The sequence below is a fragment of the Amphiprion ocellaris genome, chromosome 21, assembly GCF_022539595.1.
Source record: "Amphiprion ocellaris isolate individual 3 ecotype Okinawa chromosome 21, ASM2253959v1, whole genome shotgun sequence".
NCBI lineage: Eukaryota > Metazoa > Chordata > Actinopteri > Pomacentridae > Amphiprion > Amphiprion ocellaris.
Window position 1 is genome coordinate 8,375,664 of NC_072786.1, and position 21,852 is coordinate 8,397,515.

Sequence of the window (21,852 nt, forward strand, 5' to 3'; positions counted from 1 at the left end):
ACATTTGTCAGCCATAGTGCATATCATAACTTCTAAGTTAGAGTAGATTGAAAATCCTTGGGGTGTGAAAACCAAACAGGCACAACTGAAAGGTTGCCCAGTGGAGGGGGAATTCTATCAAGGTGGACAAGATGAAGATTTGTTACATTTGAGCAGGAACGGGGCCCCCTTGACCTCCCCCAGCCGCTACAGCCAAAAACACAGCAGATCTAACGATACTGTAAAACCACCACGCAAAGATACAGTTGGTGATTTAATAAACTGTTATTTTTGTATCGGTGAAAGACTTTGAGAAATGTAGGGAATACACGGTTAATTTTAAAGCTGCTTGGTAATGCGACTCTAATCTTTCTCAAGGTTGAGGATTCTTTGACAGAAGGACATGAAGAAACCATGTTCAAATACTCACCCTAAGGGGAAGAACTTGCTGTTGTTGTCCGTCACAAGAGGGGAAGGAGTCCAGCGATGTCAGCTCTCTGAGATAGGAGACAAGAAGAGTACTCCATTAGTCCAACTGTAATTCAAAACACACTGATCGCTTTTTTTTCTTTTCTAGGGCACATTCATCAAACAAGTGTGGGCTAGATGGTGTATTGCATAACTGTTTTCTCTACGGTTTGTAGGTGAAACTAATAAACTTTGTAACAACAAAGTGCACCTGGATTTTTGCTGTGAAGCCTGAGAGCACATGTGTGTGGGTATGTATGTGTGTGTGTGTGTGTGTGTGTGTGTGTGTGTGTGTGTGTGTGCATGCACCAACAGGCAATGTACAGTACTGTATTAGCACAACACACAACTCACCCTCCTTTAAGTATGCATGCACACACACACACACACACAAACACACTCGCTCACTCTCTCTAAAAGTTAAAAGGTGCCGTGCCTGCAAGGCTCAAGCTCTCAACGCCAAGTAAATCACACTGTTAACCTGACACGATTGATTTCTCATGTAGCTCCATTCAGCTGTCTGCATCTAAGTACACATGCTCTGGTATCCATATAATTTAGAGACCATTAGTATTGATGATTTTTTGTGTTAATCACACAAGCACAGCAAGAGTGTACAATACCACAAGTGCAGCTGCTGATTGCTCTGGACATTTTTACTGCACATGCATCACATTTAGGGCATTAGTACAAAAAAAAAAAAAAAAGAAAGTCCCCAGGAGCATGGTGGAGGCCAATTTCTGCTACTGGGGGCATGAGGGGCACAAAATGGCCTGGATGTTCCACTCTGAGATGGTTTTTTTTCTCCCTTTTATTCTCCCAGAATTCCAATGACCCCTACAGGCAGCCAGCGACTGCTGAATCCTAAGGAATGTGCTCTCTGAACTGTACAAAAAGCCCTCAGCTCAAAGAGCACAGCTGAAAACAAAACATGCCAACTGCTATAATTTTTCACTGTTTTGAGTTTGTGGGAAATGCTGCACAGATTGCTGTGCAACATTTACTCAGGATGGGGTTAGAGGGTTTGAAGTGGGGGCAGGCACCAAACACTGGACTGGATTTTGGGAAAAACAGAGATGAAAAGGTTTTGGAAAGTATTGATTTGATTACATTACAAAATTGTCTGTACTGCATTTAACTGGATTGTAAATCTTTGAGGAATAGCCTCCCTTCACATTATGACTAAATCATCTAACATTTCAGAGAATAGTTTTAAGTATAATTTAGATATAATTTCAAGTTAATGCCTCTTTTCTTAAATTATGTGCTCATGGGTAGACTTCAACATCACAACACCTCTGGGCTGTGCAGATGTCATATTTTATTCACTGGAAAAGCATTTGGAATGCTATTAGTCTGTATGACCTCCAATTCGTGGGGATTTACACATACCACACATGTCTTTATGCCAAATATAAAACCATTGGTAAATTCTATCAATTTATAAATATGGCAAATGCATTCAAGTATTCATGAAGGCCTAATAATGCTATAGGCTGATATTTACATAAAGCGCTCGCGCACTAAGTCAAGATAAACTATTTAAGACCCGGACCACAAATACCTCCACAGTGCAGAAAAAGGAGGGTCCTGCGATGAAAGAGGACATTATGCTAACAAGTCAGATTACTGTACACAATAACTTTATCTTAAAAGTAAATACCATCCTTGGTGTTGGAAGGGGGGGGGGGGGCGTTATGGAAAGTCACTGGCAATATTTCTGTGGGGACCAAATGCTCCTTATCAGTGTTAGTCGAGCAATTCAGGCCTGCCCGAAGAAAGATGAGTCTTCAAACTCATTCTATTCATGGTCAGACGTGTAATTACCCTCAGCTCACAGTCTAGACGTAACCGCTTTCACAGTATTTAAGACCCCCTATGCAACGCACGGACGCTGGCTCCTACCACCAAGCCCTGCACGTTAAATCTGTGGGCAGATAAATTAGCGAAGAATGCAATAAAATAGACACAATGAGAGGAACTTTATCCTCCCTGCTGCTAAATGAGATTTCTTTGAAATGCAGATCAGTGGCTCTAGATTAGTGAATTTTAGCTGCTGTCAACATCATAACAAAATACAAATGCGATTGTTCGCTGGTGCCTTATCTACTTGCTTCCATCTGCTGGCTGGTTATTTACTCCCCCCTGATTTACTATGCAGATCTAAATAAGTCGCATCAAAAGGAGGGCTTACTGCACAATGCCTTCTTAAGCTTCTACATCAAGGTATTTGAAAAACCGGTAGTCACATGAAAAGGCTGCCCATCAAAGGCACATCTCTAATGAACTCTCCCATATCAGAGGGGGCTTGTGGGGCCTGGCTTTAATGCCTTCTGTGTGGTGAGAGAGGAGCAGAACTACAAATCAGGCCCACCAAGCCATGGCAGAGAAGGGAGGAGGAGGAGGACAGGGGGGAGAGAAGAAAAGAGAGACAGGAGGAGGAGGAAGGCCTCAGTTATCAGATGAGATTAACTCAGCACAGGGACTAGTCTTAGGTCTTTCCATCCTTCCATCTAACTCTTAAGTCCAGAATGAGGAAGGAACTCCAGAAAAAAAAAGCGTCAATGGTGACAGATTAGACCAAGCTACAATAGATTAGATGTGACTCAGACACAGATTAGTTATATTGGACAACGAGAAAAGAGCAACCTGGAATTCAAACTGCAAGTAAACACATTCAAAGTCAGCCTAAATGCAATGTCTTCAAAGGCTTTTTATGCAACTGTAATGCAAGGAAATCGAAGAGTATTAAAAAGTATGGATCAATCCGCTGACTGAGAGTTAGATTCTTGGGCTGTCAAATAAAAGAAAGAAAAACATATTCCGCCTCCCTTCTCATTCTCGCCAGGTCTGCAAACAGCTTTAGTAATCTCAAACAGAGCTTTTGCATTACGCTCCTGCAATAACCTTTAATTTCATGGTGTATTTGTTGCATTCAGCACACCGGCCGGATTACAACCGGCAATCTTCAGACTTATACAGGAAAAATAAACTGCATGGAGAGATCATGATCTGTCTCCCCTCTCCTTCGCTCACCGCCACCCACCCACCCACCATCATCACCGCCACCACCCTGCTTTGCAGCCCCGAGTCTGGATGAAGGGGAGACCCCCACCAACAAGCATGGAGTTTACCAGTGAACAATTAGCCCCGGAGCAAGAGCAGGCCCAGCGCTGGCACATGTGTTTAAGAGGCGAGCACCACGGGAGAGCGCCAGATGATGAAGGGATGAGGATGGGAGGAGGAAGAGGAGGGTGGGTGGGGAGAGAAAGGACACTGAGGGGGTGTGGAGGAAGGCGTGTGGCTCGTGTCAGACACGCGTGTGCCAGTTTTTTTGGCTTCTAAGCATGTCTTTCGTCATTCACTTCCAGATCCTCTTTACAGGGGGAGATAATGGGAGAGGGAGTTACCCACCTCCTTAACTCCAATACAACTTTGATTTTTAGGAACCCGTCCAAATTGAGCTGTGATGTGAAGGCGCCCGACGGTTGAGTCGCTTTTTGCTACAGAAACCCAACTTCTCATCCCTCCCCTCACTTCGCCTCAAGCGTCTTTCTGCTGCGTGGCATGCCAAGTGGGCCCAGTGCCAGTCGCATTTGCAACCACAAGGGACCCTTGTCTTTTAGCCTTGCCTAATGAAATGACAAAACAACAGATTTGCATATGCAGAAACAGGTGTTGTAACAGGTTTGACTCCTCCTGACCCAAGCCGTGTTAAAGAGAGAAAATGCAGAGCAAAAAATAAAAAAATGCTAGAAGAAAAAAAAAAGTTTATGACCAACAGCTGCCTGGAGGTATTTAGGCTCTGATGGGCACTCAAGTCTGCACCATCTGCCCCACTGCCTGCCAGAAGTGACAATCTAAATTAAAAACCACTCATCAACTATCATAAAAATAAACCATTGTTTTGCTGGGTCCATATGTTGTGGCTATTTTATTTCATTCTCAGAGTTGCGTTGGAGGCTGAGCTTCACGGGCTATAGCTGTGATCCAGGGAAAATCCAGAGAGCCGCACGGTAGCCTGTAATTACCCTCCCACCGATCTGCTGCCTTCAGACCAAAGCCATGCGTCATCCTACACATTATCCAAGTCCATCCTCTCCACATTACAAAAAGGAGAGAACGTAGAAGAGCCAGTGTGGTGAAAACATGGCCATTGTTTAGAGTGGGATTAGGGATTGCCATCCAAAGCGCGAGCTGGGTGTTCGGATGATGAAAGAAGATAAAATCACTGTGCTTTGCTTGCTTTTAACTTGATAACTGCTATTATGTTTTATGCAAATTTATATTTTGCATGCCAGAAATAAAAATTGTGGTGGAGAGCGTGCGGCTGTGAAAGTTAAAAGTGATGCATTTCTGGAAATGTCAAATGTCTCCTCTCCACATTTTGGCCAAATTATGCCCTGACTCTAAGGGTTTGACTGTTAACATTCCTTTTGTCCTTTACTGAAAGACACAGCTAGGGTACAACACCCCACCACCACCACCACCCAACCCCCTACTTCCATATTTTTCCTCCTGTTTTTATTTAGATGAGTGAGACAGAAGGAACAAACCTGAGACAGTCGTGACCCTGCGCGAGTGTTGTAACTTGGTCTAGAGCTACGCCAGCAGAAGGCAGCACCATATGCCCTCAGCCCCGAGCTGGATGCTCTTTCTGCAGCCTAATGTGCCTGTCAAAAACTGTTACTGTCATGACCCCCGCACCCCCCCCCCACCCTCCCACCCCCTTGTTTTTTTCCACTCACAACATGTTTGAAATAAACATTTTTTTTTCTTCCTCTTTATCTGCGTCTCTCTGGGTAAAGAGGAAAGGTCCTTGGAGACGTGATGCACAGTGAAGGTAGTAACCGCTTGGGTTTTTTGGGGGGGTGGGGGGGGGGGTGTCTGACTAGGATACAGCTCATCGATACAAATCATTCTGTGGCTGAAGCCTGGTAATTAAAACCATGCATGCAATACACACAAATCATTTTTCTCATTCTAAATCTGGTGGCCAAATGTGAGACATTAACCCATTAATACATGATGCAACATATGCTTGCACCTGCACACATGTTTACAGGCCTTAGAAATAATTAAATATAACTTTTTATTTATTTTTGACCATCTGTACTCTCAAATGTGCAGCATATCTGTCACACCGTTAATAATCAAATGATATTGCCATTAATCATTCATCTATTGTAATCGAAAAGATGCAAGAGAGTTTCTACCACTGCTAGCCTCGGTGCTGCTTCACATGAGGTTTGACTGTTTACGAGTGACAGGCTGATGGCTGAATGCAGTCTGAGCAACAGTGACCTTGCCTTTTACCACGACTGACCTTCTATCTTTAATTCAGGGCAAGACCCCAAAACCAACACAGTTTTTCACACGAGGACACTGTCCATCTGACCGTGACTTGAATAAAAGCTGCCATGCCTTCACACCACACTGACCAGCAAGTAAACATGCAATTGTTAACTCAACAAGAAAGGGAAAAAAAAACTGAGGGCAAGCAAAGAAACATTCAAGGTCTGTAGCTGCTGTTGGTGTGCTGCGATTCAAATGAATACATTGTTTATTGGATAAACAGGCAGACGGGTCAGCTAGAGCTGACCGTTAAATACGAGGTCATGGTCAAGACTGTGGTGCCAAGAGAACTCCAAACCTCATGAAAAGCATGAATTATTTTACATACCTCTAGGAAATATTGTGTACACAAACCGAAAGTTTGTTTTATAACTCTGCATGTATGTCCTTTAGCATTTTAGAGCCTGACACACTCTGAGGTTACACACACCAGCCAAAAACTACACTTCTTGGCTTGTGGGAGTTTGGTCAGTCATTTGTTTGCGGCTTTTACAATCATCAGAGGGGGGTATGATGACGTGTGGCATAATATTTGCAAAACAATCTTTGCAGGATATTTTTGACGCTTGATTGTTTTGGTTCAAGTAAATATGTAACCACGTAGTCTTTTAAACACGACCAAGCAAACACGAAATCCATAAAAATGAGCTCCAACAAATTCCGCACAAGTGAGCCAGTAAGTTGCTGACTTTCCCCAGATATGTATTAAATCACCTCCTATGTGCCTGCAATCTCCTTCATAATCCACATCCCCTGACCCCACCCTGTACAGCTTTCTCCAGCCAAAGAGTCACAACGGTTCTCGTGGGCAACAGTGTCTGGTCGGGCTTAAGAAGTGACCCAGAGCGTAACTAAAAAAGTCTGAGCTGTCTCAAGGCTCTTAGTAACTGGGGCACACAAAACATCATTACTGTGATGTGGATAATTACAGTGCAAAAGGGTGGCCTCTTAAGCATGTAATACACTCTTTTATCTTAAGAAGTCAATCTCTCCAAGGCTGACAGCTTGCAGCATATGATCCTGGTAAACAAATACTTTTGCGCGGCACAAAAGTGCCATTAAAGGCCAAAACTGTCAACACAAATTCCATTCTTACTGGGGGAGGGAACCAAAGTGCGAGGGAGGGTGGTGGTGGTGGTGGTGAGGGGGAGGAAGGAAAGGAGAGGAGGAGGAGAGAAAAAAAAGGACTTGATCACTTCTGGTTGCTTTAACTTGCATGGAGGTTGTCATGGAAACATTTCTATGAAGTTAACAGGGATAAAACCTGAACACATGCCATTTAATTGACTTTAAGTTTAGCAACAGGGTCCAGTTAGCCGCAGATGAAAACACGCTGCGTTGGATGGGCCCGCTGACATGTTTAGAAAAGTGATGCTGGTGCACCACTCCCTTGATTTTCTTGAGCACTTTCCCCCCCTTCAAACGCAGAAACACCTCAAGGGTTGAGCGAGCAGTCTGTTTCATTACAGTGGTGTTGGGGGATGGGTGATAGTGCAATTCAAAAGCTAATCCAAAAGTGAGCAAGTGTTTCATTGCCTAAGAAATAGTCTGACTCAAAACAGAACTGATGTGATCTGCGACGAAAATCCACTCTCTGCACTTCATTTGTGCACCTCTTAATTTCGGATTCAAAGTTTTATTATAGGAGAATTACAAACACAAAGCATTTCCTACTTCAGCTCCACTGGAAGCAACAATTTCCATATCTGAGATAAAATAATGCATCAACCAGTGTTCATTGAGCTGAAAGCGGAATCTTAATTTTGATAAATGATTGAAACGTGTGACAGGGTATACACATTAATCCTGTGGAGGACATTCATTTTCCTATTACCATAATGTAGAGCACGACCACCCGATGATGAATGCAGCAATCAAAAAATGGACGCAGAGTGGGGAGAGCCGGGGTAATAAGTGCGCTGCTCCCAACAACGGTCAAGACTAATGGCAGGTTTCTCGCAACCATTTCCCTCATCGCCTTAAGGGGGGAAAATTTACAAAACAAAAAAAAAAAAAAAAAAAAAAAATCAAGTGACCTCACTTACCGCACACGACAACAACAAGTAAACAAGAGAGCGTGGACTGTTTGAAACACGCTTTAAGAAATGATTACAGAGGGCACTCCAACAAAGGGGCTGATTGTGCACTGTCGCTGACATATTTCACAAGGGGCATTTATTGCTGCCTGGCCTTTGAAGAGTGAGAGCTGCTGAGTGAGGGGGGAACTGGCCCACACCTGCATAACTGAGGAGGGAACACCTGTACACCCTGCGGCTTGAACAAGGAGGGTCGATCCAGCTAATCCAGGGGTGAAAGCTGATCAGACGACAGGCCCGAAGAAGTTCTGCTGCTGCAGCTCTCACTGCCTTGTTAGCCTTTCTTTACCCCAAAAAAAAAAAAAAAAGTTACATCTATTGATTTCTGGGGCCACAATGATTGCAAGAGAGCAGTGACAAGACACAGAGAGAGAAACAGAGGAACTGAGCAGAGGTGTTTGAGACGAATGAATTGTAGTTTAATCATGATGAAAACTAATGTGCCACCAGCATCCCTGTTTGTTTCTGGACGAGAAAGACGGAATATAAAAATGGAGCGTGCAACTACGGTAAGAGTGCTGATAATCATAGATACTGAAGATGCAGATGAAGCACTGATAATTAACCTTTAAATCTAATTGCATCTTTTTTAAATGTGTGGATAGCATGAGTTGTTTTTTATAAAAAGTGTCAATCTTATTTTTTAATTAAAAAAAACATTCAAGAAAATTGTTTTAAACTTAAATGCAGCCTGTGTGTGTGACAGGTGACAACACAATGGCTGCAACACTGAAGGAATTTGTTCAGAATATGCAACAACATATGCTTATTTGTTAAATACGATCACTAAGATGAAATGCAGATTTAAGATTTGACGTGCACATTAAAAATAAATTACCAGTAAATCACAGCAAGCACTGAGTTGACAGTAAAATAGCTTTAAATGACGTTAAAGTAGATGCAACACTGTGGTATTTTGAATTTGGCAAAACAAAATCAGCATATTTGACCTCAATTTTGAACAGAGTTAATAAGTTTTTAGATTGTGGTAAATAAAAATAGCACATAAAATTAGTTAGAGGGGTTTAACAATATGCAAATATGAGTCCACAACACTAAAGAGACGCATGCTGTCAACAGCTGCTCGCTAATTTACAAAAACAAACGCACATGAAATACCTTGTAAATAATTATGGAGCAAGTCAAGCTAACACAGAGTAAAAACTTGTGACCGGCGGTGCACTGCCTAATACACGCAGAGGTGGAAAACAGGACAAACAAAACAGAAAAAGTCCGAGAAGAAAACAAGCTCCTGTGTAGATGAAACTTACCAGCAGAAAACACGGCAGGTATTATTTCCCTCACGGTTAAAGGAGAAGAAGAAAAAAAAAAGGAAGTCGAAGGGGACACACACACCAGGTGAGAAGTCCTCTATGCACGCGGAGATGTTCGCACGTGACTGTCCAAGTTCACCATAACGCAGTGGAAAAACGAACAACAGAGTAAATAAAAAGAAGAAGAAGCTGGAATATTCCTCCGCTGGGCTGTTTTTCAGGAGACCCACACACACACACACACACTTTCTCCTGCTGCTGTCTCCCGTCAACGCCGCTGTTATTACTAATGCAACAGAGGGAAAAGCACCGAGTCCTGTTTGAATGACGCGCAATGCGAGGAAGAAGAAGAAGAAGAAGAAGACGCGGCTTCTTGTTTTTTTTTTTTCCTCTTTTTTCCCCCCTCGGTTCAAACACACACCAAGCCAGCAAGCAAGCAAGAAGTATATTTGGGACTAGAAACCCCCCCACACTCACCCCCAGGGGAGGCACTTGCTTGTGCGCGGAGGTGTGTTTGTTATTTTTGGGCGTACTGCGACCCCGTGTGACGTCAGGGCCACCTGCTATGTAAACAAAAAGTATTTTTTTATTTCTATTTTTTTTTAATGAAAAGTGTTTCCTTTTTTTTTTTTAAAGAATCACTGGAGATACAAGCTTCAACTATGTTTTTGTTGTTGTTGTTGTTTTCCGGAATTGAACCTTCCGGTAACGGGACGACCGAAACTTGTGCTCACGTGCAGGAACTAAAGCAGCTTCAAATGGAAAACCATATGTAAATAATAACAACAATAAACTTTATAAAACCTATTCCGCACAATATTCTAATAAGGCAATTCACTTTTTCTATTATTGTTTTTATCATTATCTTTTATAAATACTCTAAAACTTTAAGAATTTTAAAATATATAATTGTGAAAATCGGTGCGAATTTACGTATTTGTGCATCATCATAAACCAAAATAGACAATAGCTTTACCTATTCATGTCAGTTATGTCATCTTTAAATACATTTTACACGCATCTCATTAAATGCAAAGCGATCTATACTTTGTAATAATCGTCTAGAAGTGTTTGGATACAGAAAATGACTACATATATACATATACACTGTTAAAGTTATTATTAATATTAAGAAAACGCACTTCTGTGTCATAATGTTAACATGTTCAAGTTTAGATCGTATATTATGTGTATGATCTAAATTACATCAAATAAATTCACGTCTAAATAAATACTTTATAATAAAAACAAGATATAAGCAGATTGTTTGACTGAAGGGATTTTTTATTACCCATTCTGTCATAGCTTCACCGCGTAATTTCGCCTGTTTATTCATCTAATAGTAGATCCGAAGCTTGTCATACATTGAGCAGCAGTTAAAATGATTTGCTTTCTTCTGTCTCGTCTTTTTCTTTTCTTTTCCTCCGCTTTCTTCGCGTTTTACGGTCAAGAAAATGAATGTTTTCAAGTGAAAAAGAAAAGGGTAGGGGGTAGATTTTCTCACAAGTGAGGCGATGAGTGGCTCTCATTCGCTCTTATGTTATTTATATTGTGAATAACTGATGGACATAAAAGTGATCTTATGTATACATTTTTAAAAACATTTCTTTTTAAATCAATGAATCACAAATTGTGTTGTAGACTGTGTGTTATCCCGCATGTCAATGTGAATTTCAAATATATTAATACATTTTTTTAAACTATAAACATTAAATACTTAGCATCTCCGAGTTAGTTATTATTGTTCATATTAATATTAACCCGGATTTCTTCCTCAAGATTTGTAAAACCTGTAAAGCAGACACTGACTATTCTGCACCAGCGTCATACAATATATTTAGCCCTAAAGCTGACTTTCATTTATAAAATTATCCACATTTAAAAGTCAATTTCCTTTTTGATGTTGATAAAATGCATGGATTGTTCCATTTGACAGTATTTACAGGGATGTTAAACTGTCTTATATTTAAAAGGTATGGTCTTTTGGGGGATTTTTGTGTTAGAATTCTTTACTGCTATTTAAAATTCCATCAAATTAAAGTAAAAAGGAAACAGCATCTGGAAAATGATGAAGCTATGAAGGGAAAACAAGTGGATTGTACTGTGGTGGTTGTCTGCTGCCACCTACTGGTCAATGTTTGGAACATTCTGTCCAGCATCTCCCTGACAATGAACTGTAAATTACATTCGAGAAGTTAATTTCATTACTTTTTCTCCTCTATATTAAGGGATTTTCTTAAACATGATCCTTAAACTTGAAACTCATGATCACAAAAGAAATGTATCCTGAAAATTCAAATTCATTCGGCTTAGATGGAGGCTAAACTGACATGAATTTTACTTTGATCACATAGTGCCATCTACTGATATTTGTGAGTTATTTCTAACATTGCAAGACTAGCATTGACTAAGCATTTGCTGTTGTGTTTAAAATTATTGCAATTATCTATCAATACATAGCATTTTCACACAGATTCATGTTTTTCCTTTCTCAAAAGTTGCAATTTAATGACCAAAAGTGCAATTAAGCCTCAAAAGAGAACCTATTTGGCTTCAAAATGCAGAACAAAGGGTCCTTTGAGGACAAAAACCCACTCACCTAGCAGTGCCGGATTGTATAACAAGCACTAAAGTCTATTTACAAGATATACTGGATTTGGAGGTAGAGTTACGCCGCATATCAAGGATTAGTTGAATTAAACTTCCTATCTGAGATGGTTTAGTGTGAACGCACAAACACACACTCTTACATTTGTATGGCTGTCTTTGTGAGGACATTCACTGACATGATGTATTCCTTTACCCTCACTTAAAACCATCGCATTCTAACTTTAAGTGTAACCATGACCCTAAAACCAGGTCTTAACCTTTAAAGAGCCTTGGTGTGAAATAGTGATATTTCCAAAATATTCTCACCCCAGTGACCAAAATTCAAACTGGTTCTCACAAATGTAGCTGCACAAGGACACACAGAGACACACACACACACAAGAGGAACATAATAACATTCAGTCTTCAGTTCCAGGATGCAGTGAACCTAAAAAATTCAGGCTGCCTCTAATGGCAATGATATGAGAGGATCTGTGGATACTCAAACCACAGAGACCTTCCAAGCGCAGTAGTAGAACTAATAATAATTTGATACATTATTGATGATAATGTGGAAATTCTCTCATTTCCTTTTGCTCCACGTGGGGGTCAGTGGTCAGATCCCCAGCAGAGGGTTGGATGATGCCATACTGCAAGGTGACACTTCAGCAGGGGAGACACTTGGTCCTTCAATACTGGACTGAATCACTACAGCATTTTATTCCACATCATGTAAATACTACAAACTGACACTGAAAATTAGTGTTTTCAAACATCACAGCTGGAGAAGAAAATCCGAAATGAAATGTTAAATCTCCTCCATCTGCTCACATATGTGCATCCTACTTCATTTCTGCTGTTTAATCCCACTAAACAATAACTGGTTATGATTTTGTTTTGGTCTTTTAGGTTTGTTTTTTACAATAGGCTACACATTTGCATTCATTCTACATTTGCTAATTGAAAAAGACGTTTTCCTACAGATACGGTCACCACTGGTCTGAGATCCAGAATAAGGACAAATAGTTGTGTAGCAAGAAACAAAACAAAACAAAACTTTATAAAACTTGAAGCTGTAGATTAACATGGCCAGGTTTGATTAAAAAAAATAAAATCAACTATATTTAGAACGTAACAGACAGAGCAGAGATACAGAACAAGGTGTGAATTGTCAATTAGCAGGCAAATTTTCTGTTCTTGGATATGTAAATCATTTTACAGAGTTTAAAAATGCAAACTTTGGTTTACTTTGTATGTTTTTGTATTATCACCCACCCTCAACGTAGACCAAGACACCTTATGATACTATTATACTCAGGAAAATATTAAAGGTGGGGCAAAATAGAACAACAATAAAGCAAAGATGCATTAAAACTTTATCAAACTTGAAACCTTCCGACTCTAGATTTACAGACACATAGATAGATACAGTTAAATGACATGGCATGTAATCACATTAACATGTAGCATAAAGAGCAGAGGTACAATATAAGCTGTGAATTGTCAGTTAGCAGGTCAAATTTCAGCTTGCAGATATATATCAGCAGTTTTGCAGAGTTTCAAAATGCAAACTTTGGGTTACATTGCATGTTTCTGTATTATCATGCACCCTTATGCAGACCAAAAACACCTTATAATAACATAATAGTCATTGAATTCACATTTCAAACATTTACTAGTAGCATGCTGAAAAGATAGAAAGTTCCACTTGTTAGGAATATATACATTTGAAGAACAGATTTCCTTTATTGCACAGTGTACAATGAAATTAAACAGCAATCCTATCAGTAAATTCACACAATCAGACATTCAAGTAAAATAAGAAATGTGCAAATCTAAAATATAAACATCTACTAGGGAGGAAAAAGCATGTGCAAGTGTTTCTATGAAAAGCTTATTTTTTAAAGATAGTCTATTTGGGATATAAAAATGATTTAAAAAAAAAAAAAAAACAGTGATGCTGCACATCTGGATATTGCACAAAATGTCCAAAAAAGTACGGCTTAAGTAGTGAAGTTGCAAAACACACACACGGAGTCAGTATACTTCAAATATGGGCCTTTTTCGGCTGTAGTTTTCCTTTAAAGCCCATCATAACAGCTATTTATTTTGTTACTAGCAAACATATTGGTGAGAGGATAACGGAGGGGATAAGCGGCCAGCTCTGGTCTAGTTATATATGTCCTATTAATAGGCCTGGCTCAGACTCACAATGTTCAGCTGTAACCGAACTCCATCTGTCAAGTCACGTCCTCTCCCTGCTCTCCCCTCTACAGTATCACTGCAGCCAGGCTAGGGGCACTCTGGTCTGCGCCACCCTCCAAGCCAGACAGACGGCAGGACGGCCAGACAGCTGCCTCTCCGGCCAGCGAGCATTATGGAGGCTCTGTGTGTCCAACCGGTGGAGGAAAAGGGGGTGATGGCGAAGAGGGAGGAACTGGGAAAAAGCAGGGAGCAGGATGAAGCGGGAATGGAGGCCTCGACTTCCACCACAGACGAGGAGACAGATGACGATTCAGAACCAGAACCTCCACTGGTTGTTTGCAGGAAGGTGTCATTCGCGGATGCATTTGGCCTCAACTTGGTGTCAGTTAAGGAGTTTGACAACGCTGAGGTGGCAGAGTCAGAGGTCAGCCAGGCCAATGAGAGGGACGTGGCCCATTCGTCGGAGGAGTTCTACATAAGCTGTCTGTTCTCAGTCCCCTCATCCCAAGAGGAGCTGGACCAGAAGCTGGAGGCTCAGATGGTGGAGCTGGAGAGCATCGAGCTTCTCCCTGGAACCACAACTCTCCGTGGCATCGTCAGGGTGGTCAACCTCTGCTACAGTAAGTGCGTTTTTGCCCGGATCACTCTGGATCGCTGGAACAGCTACTTTGACCTGCTGGCAGAGTACGTACCTGGATCCAGTGACAGAAAGACAGACAGGTTCACCTTCAGGTACACTCTGCTTCCTCCCTTTGAGAGAGACGGAGCCAGAGTGGAGTTCTGTCTCCGGTATGAAACTTCAACAGGCACATTCTGGGCGAACAACAGCGAACTTAACTATGTGCTGTTCTGCCACCAAAAAGGACACATAAAGGAGCCTCCAATGCAAGAGGAGAGCAGCGGCTACAAGAGCAAGAGGAGCTGTCTCAAAGCTAACAGGTGAGAGAATCTGACGCTGAATCTTTTTTTAAACATGCCTCTGCTGGAGGAAGTCACGTTACCCTCATATGTCAACAATAAGACTTAATGTTCTAAAAACATGAAAGTTTGGATCCTTAAGGGCAAATTTTGTAATAAAATGAGGCTAATTTCTGTGACTGCCTGGCAGAAATCCAGCAGAAGTCAAGAAAAGGCCCCGTTATTTGTTGTGGGAGGAACATTCCAGATTTGAAACGGTGTGAGTGGTCTATTTACACTGTGCTGCTCTTCTCATTAGGTGAATACAGCCAGCTAGGTGGGCCATTGTGTGGTTACAGTAAGCCCTTATGTAACCATTCGAGTACATATTGCCCATTTATGGTCAGCTGTCTGTCCAGGTTTCCATGACGTCTCAGACAGATATGCTCACTTTATCCTCTTTCACACCAGTCCACCAAATCCTCCTCTATGCTTGAGGAATGATGGCTCCTTATTACACATACACACAAGTTCTAGCTGCACTACAAAAGATAGAAATGTCATAACAAAGTAGACAAACATATTTCAATTTTCAAAGGCTCCTGGCACAGGCAACAAGCTGTGTGCAACAGCATAATATCTATTTTATGTACACTTTATGTTGTGTATTCTAATCATAGCGGGGGCCAGAGCTTGTGCAGGATGTCTCTTTAATAAAGCAGACTAAGTGGAAGCTCTGACCTGCTTTCTCAGATGTGTTATATACGCAGGGGAGAAAACATTACAAGCTCGGATGCATTATGAGACACAGCGGTTTTTGGGAAGAAAGCACAAACACAGTTTTTTATTACCACTTCACAATGCAACAGATAATAAAGAACTGGCGTTGCATTTTAATAATTATATGTAATAGTATCCCTTTCTTATTTTGAACCACAGGAATGGAGGTGCAGAGGAAAAGACCAGGGAAACTTGTAGCATAGCAACAGCTGCTGCAGGTGTGTATACACAACTTTTTACACGAGTGCGTAGGTGCATGAATATGTGTAATGAGTGTATAAGCATGGAAGCAAACTTTGATTCTTGTCTTTGCTGTTTTTTTTGGCAGAGGTAGAAGCAACACATAAAGCAGAAAAGGCTGACAGAAAGACGGTGAACAGCGTAGAGTCTTTACTATACGATGACGAACACAAACCTTTGGTGAGGTTCATTTATTGTCTCCTATATATAAGCCTGGGAATCACCAAAAAGTACACAGCTAGCCATAAAGTAGCTAAATTTGATTGTCAAGTTGTGTGGCTATAAAAACAAAGTTTGTATTTGTCTCCAACTGTCACAAAAGTTCATGTATTCCTTCTGCACAATTATGAATATATACTGAGTCAGACATGCATGTCACACTGCACAGTGCTGATTGAGTCCCAGAAGGCTATGCAGCAGAGGATCTGTCAGCTGACCTGACACTTGAGAACACGCCTGCAATCACTCAGACCATTAATAATAAATGCAACCTGCTTGTAAACATGCCCGAAAATTGATAATGTAAACAAAAATAGGCCGGTGTGCTGAGGTTGCAGCAGTGTTGCAGCACGTTGCATCACTACAGTCGTGTCAAAAAAAAAAAAATGAAAAAATACTTGGTGAATAGACCATTAAACAAATTCATCAAGCAAGTGTTTCACAGAGCTGATGACTTTAACAAAACATTGAGCAGGCAGCTTCTGCTGGCAGTTCAAGGAGTTCAAGCAAACACTCGACTTAACCGTTGACTTTTGGCCTTTTTGACAGGTGGAAAGCATAAAAAGCAGGCACAAATCAACACGCTTGGCACGTGTGCAGGACCACCTCTCTCAAAGGAAGCAGCAAGCGCGAAAGGTTTCTCCACATGCCTCTGCTAATGGCCAGAAAGCGTCTCGGTCTACGCTGGCTCCGTGGGGCGACTCTGCCCGCTTTCTCTATAAATGCCAAAAGACTCAACCAAACAAGAGTCCACAGGTCCTCACCTACCATCAGATCCCTCTGCTTACTCTTGACTGGAACAATGACAAACCACAGCAGTTGGGGGCTCCTGATGTGGATGACATCTGGACTGGAACAGCTAAAATGACCTTGTCAAAGGCGTCAAAAGAGAACACGCCTTGTGGTAATGATATGTGGGAGACCTTTCTTAACGGTGCAGGTAATACCAAAAAAAAAGAAACCTCTGTATGCAATGTATGGCAGGATTTTCTTAATGGCCCAAGCTGCAGGGACCTTTCTGGTGTTCCGGAGTCAGTGTGGTTGCAGACAGCTGCATCGGTGTCTCCCTCGAATGATAAGGAGCCTCAAACCCAAAACGCAGCAAGTAGTCAAGGGTTTCCAGAATTTCAAGTGGGCACAGATACACCCACCACCTCAGCTGCATGTCAGCCGCTGTCTGACACGTTGCTGGCTAACGTCGCCTTGAACGCTGAAGACCACCAGCCAGCCGAGGCACGTGTCGGCAGCCCCAGAGATGACAACACAGCGACACACGATGCATCCCAAAGGTCACAGACAAACTCTGTAAAAGACACTTCGCAGGAATTTAGCCTCGAGGGGGCACCGCCTGTGTCCGAACACTCTGTTGACAGTACAGCCGAGTGTCGCAAGCATGTGGTCCGGGAGCGAGAAAGTGCAGGAATAATAGGAGGAGCAGATGGAAGCCGAGGAGATGAGCCCTTCACATCGCACACAGCTGACTTAGTAACAAGCTCAGGGGAGTCGGAGACAACAGACATGACAGCGATGCCAGAGTCTCCGAATGCCAGCGCTGGTGATAGGATCTCACAGGGAGCAGGGCTGGATGAGGGTCTTTCTTCCAGCGGGGAAGGGGAGGTTACAGGTACTGCACACAATGCCAGCGATGACATGCTGGCATTTAGGGAGACAATCAGACAGGGGACAAAGGATGGGGCGAGGTATGTCTATTCCACATCCAGACAAGGAGCGGTAGAAAGGATCACGGCGAAATATAGGCAAAATAAAGATGAGAATACAGAAGAGGTGATATTTAGGCCGCAGAAAACTGAGTGTGAAATCTCCCAAAAGTGTGGAGATGTAATGCAGTGTGGCAGCCAAAACTGTGGAAATCCATTACAGGAAACTGATGAAAATGAAATAAGATTTGCACAGTCACATGCAGATGGATTTGATGCAAAGCAAACATGTGAGGAAAATTTAGAGGAAAATAAAATAATGGCATTGGAATTGAAGGAAGATGTTCAAGTGTTCGAAGATATGGAGGTGGAAACCTGTACAAGCAAAAGACCGGAGAGGATAACGAGTGCTAGCATGGAAATCATCCACGTGTTCAATGAGGAAGCTTTACAACCAAATTCATCTCGGCAGATAGATAACATGTCAATAATTTTGGAAGGATGTGATAAACAGTCAAGGCCAATCCAAGTGGGTGGGGAAGTGCATGAACCTGAGGGAAGAAGCTCGACTTGTGACATGAACCCATCAACTCAGACACCACTGGAATCCAGGGAAAAGAAACAAGTTTCCCAAAGTGACCACAACACAGGCAGACATGATCTAACAGATAAATGCAACCCAAACCCCTCGAAGGCAGTCGAACAGAGATGGACTCACTCACAGGAAGACATGAAGGGTCAAGAAGAGGACGTAGGAGGCGAAATAAGCCCAGAAGCAGCGACAGCGAAGGAGAATGTTGCAACGGAAGACAGTTCAACAGAATACCAACCAGAGAGAACAGAAGAAGGTATGAGTCAGGAAGACAAAGACGAGAGGGTGAGTATTGGAGAGCTGAAAATAGACGCAATGAGGGAGCTGATGGGTAATGTGGAGAGCCCTTGGGGGGAGAGGAAGAATGCACCAGCTGGATTGGAAGAACAAGAGTTGTCAGCAGAAGTTGAGAGCTCTCCACATGTTGAATGTGAAAAGCTGTTAGGTAGAACAAAAGATGCCATTACACCAGAATTGGTTGGATCACTGGAAGCAATGGAGTCTGTAGAAAGATTTGGAGAAGACGTGGTCAGAAGGATTTGGGAAGAGGTGTTTGGTAAAGAAGTAGAGGTCGCTAATAGAGACGCTAATGTTGTTGATGGACTGGGGTGCAGGGTGACGGATATTACACAGAAAGACTCCAATGACGCTTTTGATTCGGGTGTATTTTCCTTGACAGACTTACCAACAGATCTAAATTTAAGTCTCTGTCAAGGCCAAGAGCAAACCTTAGTGACTAAAGCCAATGACCTTTCTTCAGAGGTAAGAAGCTATCCACTTACCACAGTAGAACAAACCCCCTTTCCCTCTAAATTACAGACAGATTTGAATTCAAGTGCTCATCTCAGTCAAGATCTATCCACCACTTCAGCAGCTCCAAGCACTCAGTCATCCACCAAATCAGCCCAAGTTCTCGGCTCTCTGAAGGATCAGGAACACTATTCTCAAATAAAAGAAAGATCAGTCGCTCGTCAGCAGACAGCCAGACATATAGAAGACTGTGTAGTCGCCTGCAATGAGAGTTTTAATCGCCCATCTCACAAACATCCAAGTTCTTCTCCTGAGAAATTAAAAGAGTCCGATGGTTTTGTATGGTGGAGTTTATTATACGTCCTCAGTCACATCACCAGACTTCTAATCTGCATCCTGCTAGTCGGTGGATTCTTTGTCATTGTTTTCCTGTATGATTTCCCAGCCTTCTTTGCTCTCTACGTCTTTTCTGTGTGTTGGTGGTTTTACAAGTGGAAGAGACACCAGGTGACGACGAAAAAGGCGATGGGGAGATGAGCTGATTGAGGAGTGCTGTGTGTAGCATCAGTGCCTTATTGTGAAATGAACTGTAACATCCTCATACTGTATATTCAACCTGCTGAGACCATAATTGGAATGATTAGTAGCTGGTAAAACACTTCAAATAAACAAAATGCCACACACAGTGCTAAAAATGTGTGTGTTTGGTTGTGCATTCTATTTATGATTGTATTTTCCACATCTTAAGTGAATTAGTGCAATGGTTCCCAATGTTTTTGCCGTTTGAAAGCTCATCTAGGCACTGCATTTGTCTACCAGTTCAATCAAAACGTGTTCTTTGGTTTAATTTGCTTCATTTGAATACATACTAGAGGGAAAATGATACGGTAATTTGGAGGAAAAAATGAAAAAATTAGAGGGAAAATGGTTTATCAGAGTAATGTTTTTCCATTATGTCTTCTGGCCTTTTAAAATTGTCGTGGAAATTGGTTTTGTTTTGCTAATAAAATTCACCATTTAGAAAATGACACATTAAAAATTAAGTGAAAGTACAGCTGAAGCAAAGTTGAAGTATTTTTATTTCAATCATATGATTATTCACCTGTTGTTGAATGTCTTTGTTAACACAGACTTGGCGTTAATGTTTATGTGTATGATGTGTGTACATTTGCCGTGTCTTCTGGGCCCAATAACACATTACCTAAAGGAACAAAGTGACTTTCCTTGATTTTCTTCAATAAAAAGAAATTCAGGTGACTGAAGAAAGATCTTGAAACTTTTTTGGGGGGGGGTCTTTTGTATGCACAACATAAAGTTTTATTTAGGAATTTTGATATATATATTTTTTATTATTATTTGCATGCAATATTATATCATTATGAGTTTTCTTTAGATATAGTCTAAAGGTGTTTTTTTTTTAAGTTAATTGGTGATTCTAAATTAGCTGTAGATGTGAGTGTCAGCATGCATGATTGTCTGTTTTTGTTTGTTTCTTTTTTTTGTTGTTGCATGCATGAAATCTTTCAGGTTGTCCAGCTTCTTCGTAAAATATCCAGATATGTTTTTAGGTAAACTGGTAATACTAAATTGGCTGTAGATGTGAGTATAAGCATGCATGAGTGTTTATCTTCTAGTGTTAGCAAAATATCTGTTGGAATACAGCAGGTATCGCTAATAGATGGATGGTGTCTTCAACTTCAGTGCAGATATGGTATATATTTGGCATTTTCTGGTCTGCAATCATCTAGGGTTTGACTGAAAAAAGGCCATACTACTTTTTTCATCATTTTCAGACAGACATATACTCTTTCAGCATGACTTCTGAGATATCTCCCTGTCCCTTAAATGACACCCTTCACAGACCAGTGGAAGAAGTCTGTTCTTGCTGATTTTCATAGAGATTATTTAGCCATCGAGGAACTTGTAGGAGGGTTAAAATGATCAAAATGCTTAAAGGATATAAATGTAGAAATCAAAGAAAATCAAAAATTTCTCTCATGTGATTTGATACTTTTTTTTCAGGACATGTTGATCGTCAGATAAGCCAGCCGTTTGAACCTCGGCAGCATGTCTTCAGAGTGAATAAATGCTCCGATCGGTGGCTCTTCTTGTCTTCTAGTAGTCATTTAATTTTAGTGCCTGATGACAGGAGCTGAGTTTTTATGGATGGTGTTTTGACATCACACATTGGACATATTGGCTCCATCTGGTAATACACAAATGAGCTGATGATTAAAACAGATGTGTGCAGTAAATGAAATCGTACTGCATTATATGAGCGATGTGTGAGCGAAACTGCATTGATTTTAATGTGAAAAATGTATTTAAAGGGACGCAAGTTTACTCCATTTTCGATTACTTCAGTGTACACTCACTGCAGATACAGATGCACTACATGTCTTTATGTGTGCATGAGTGTGTTGTTAATGGTTGTGTATTGCCTCTGCATACACCTGTGTGCTCCATCCATCACTGCGGCATGTGCTGAGGTCAAGACAAGAGAAAGAGACCTGCATGCATAGTACGAATGTAGCCACATCCAACCCTAAAGATGGGTAAAAACATAAAATTGCATATTATTGAAAAGCATTACATTATTTGTTTTTAGCAAATTTTAACAACTCAGATGTGCAGCTGACAACACAATGCGATTCACAGCTAGACAGACATTGTGTTCATTTTCATCTTGGCACCGTAGATGCCATGAACACATTATCAGTCGGTCTCGACACAAGCAGAAGGGTTTCACT

The 21,852-nt window shown here is 41.4% G+C and overlaps 2 protein-coding genes across 4 annotated transcripts in view; one reads left to right on the top strand and one right to left on the bottom strand.

Annotated features, from left to right (window-relative positions):
* The window catches only part of foxp2 (forkhead box P2), a 101,535-nt gene extending 91,931 nt beyond the window's left edge, over positions 1-9,604 (bottom strand). For 2 of the 3 annotated variants that reach the window (XM_023262472.3, XM_023262455.3), the window contains exons 1-2: positions 9,170-9,604; positions 410-476 (exon numbers count right to left, since the gene is read on the bottom strand). The gene's annotated coding sequence lies outside the window, so the exon portion shown is untranslated. The remainder of the gene's footprint in view (positions 1-409; positions 477-9,169) is intronic. The other variant, XM_055006360.1, reaches the window with a different exon arrangement.
* Positions 8,230-20,368, top strand: ppp1r3aa (protein phosphatase 1, regulatory subunit 3Aa). The gene is made up of 5 exons (XM_035944620.2): positions 8,230-8,407; positions 14,038-14,905; positions 15,803-15,861; positions 15,972-16,063; positions 16,652-20,368. The coding sequence occupies exons 2-5, from the start codon at positions 14,139-14,141 to the stop codon at positions 19,637-19,639; spliced, it is 3,906 nt and encodes a 1,301-aa protein (XP_035800513.2). The 5' UTR covers positions 8,230-8,407; positions 14,038-14,138; the 3' UTR covers positions 19,640-20,368.
* The last annotated feature ends 1,484 nt before the right edge of the window (positions 20,369-21,852 follow it).

Bases quoted from the DNA above. Each gene is read 5' to 3' on its own strand.
- ppp1r3aa (XM_035944620.2), top strand. From the start codon at position 14,139: ATGGAGGCTCTGTGTGTCCAACCGGTGGAGGAAAAGGGGGTGATGGCG. The intron at 14,906-15,802 runs GTGAGAGAATCT...TTTGAACCACAG, and splicing joins AGCTGTCTCAAAGCTAACAG to GAATGGAGGTGCAGAGGAAA. The intron at 16,064-16,651 runs GTGAGGTTCATT...CCTTTTTGACAG, and splicing joins ATGACGAACACAAACCTTTG to GTGGAAAGCATAAAAAGCAG.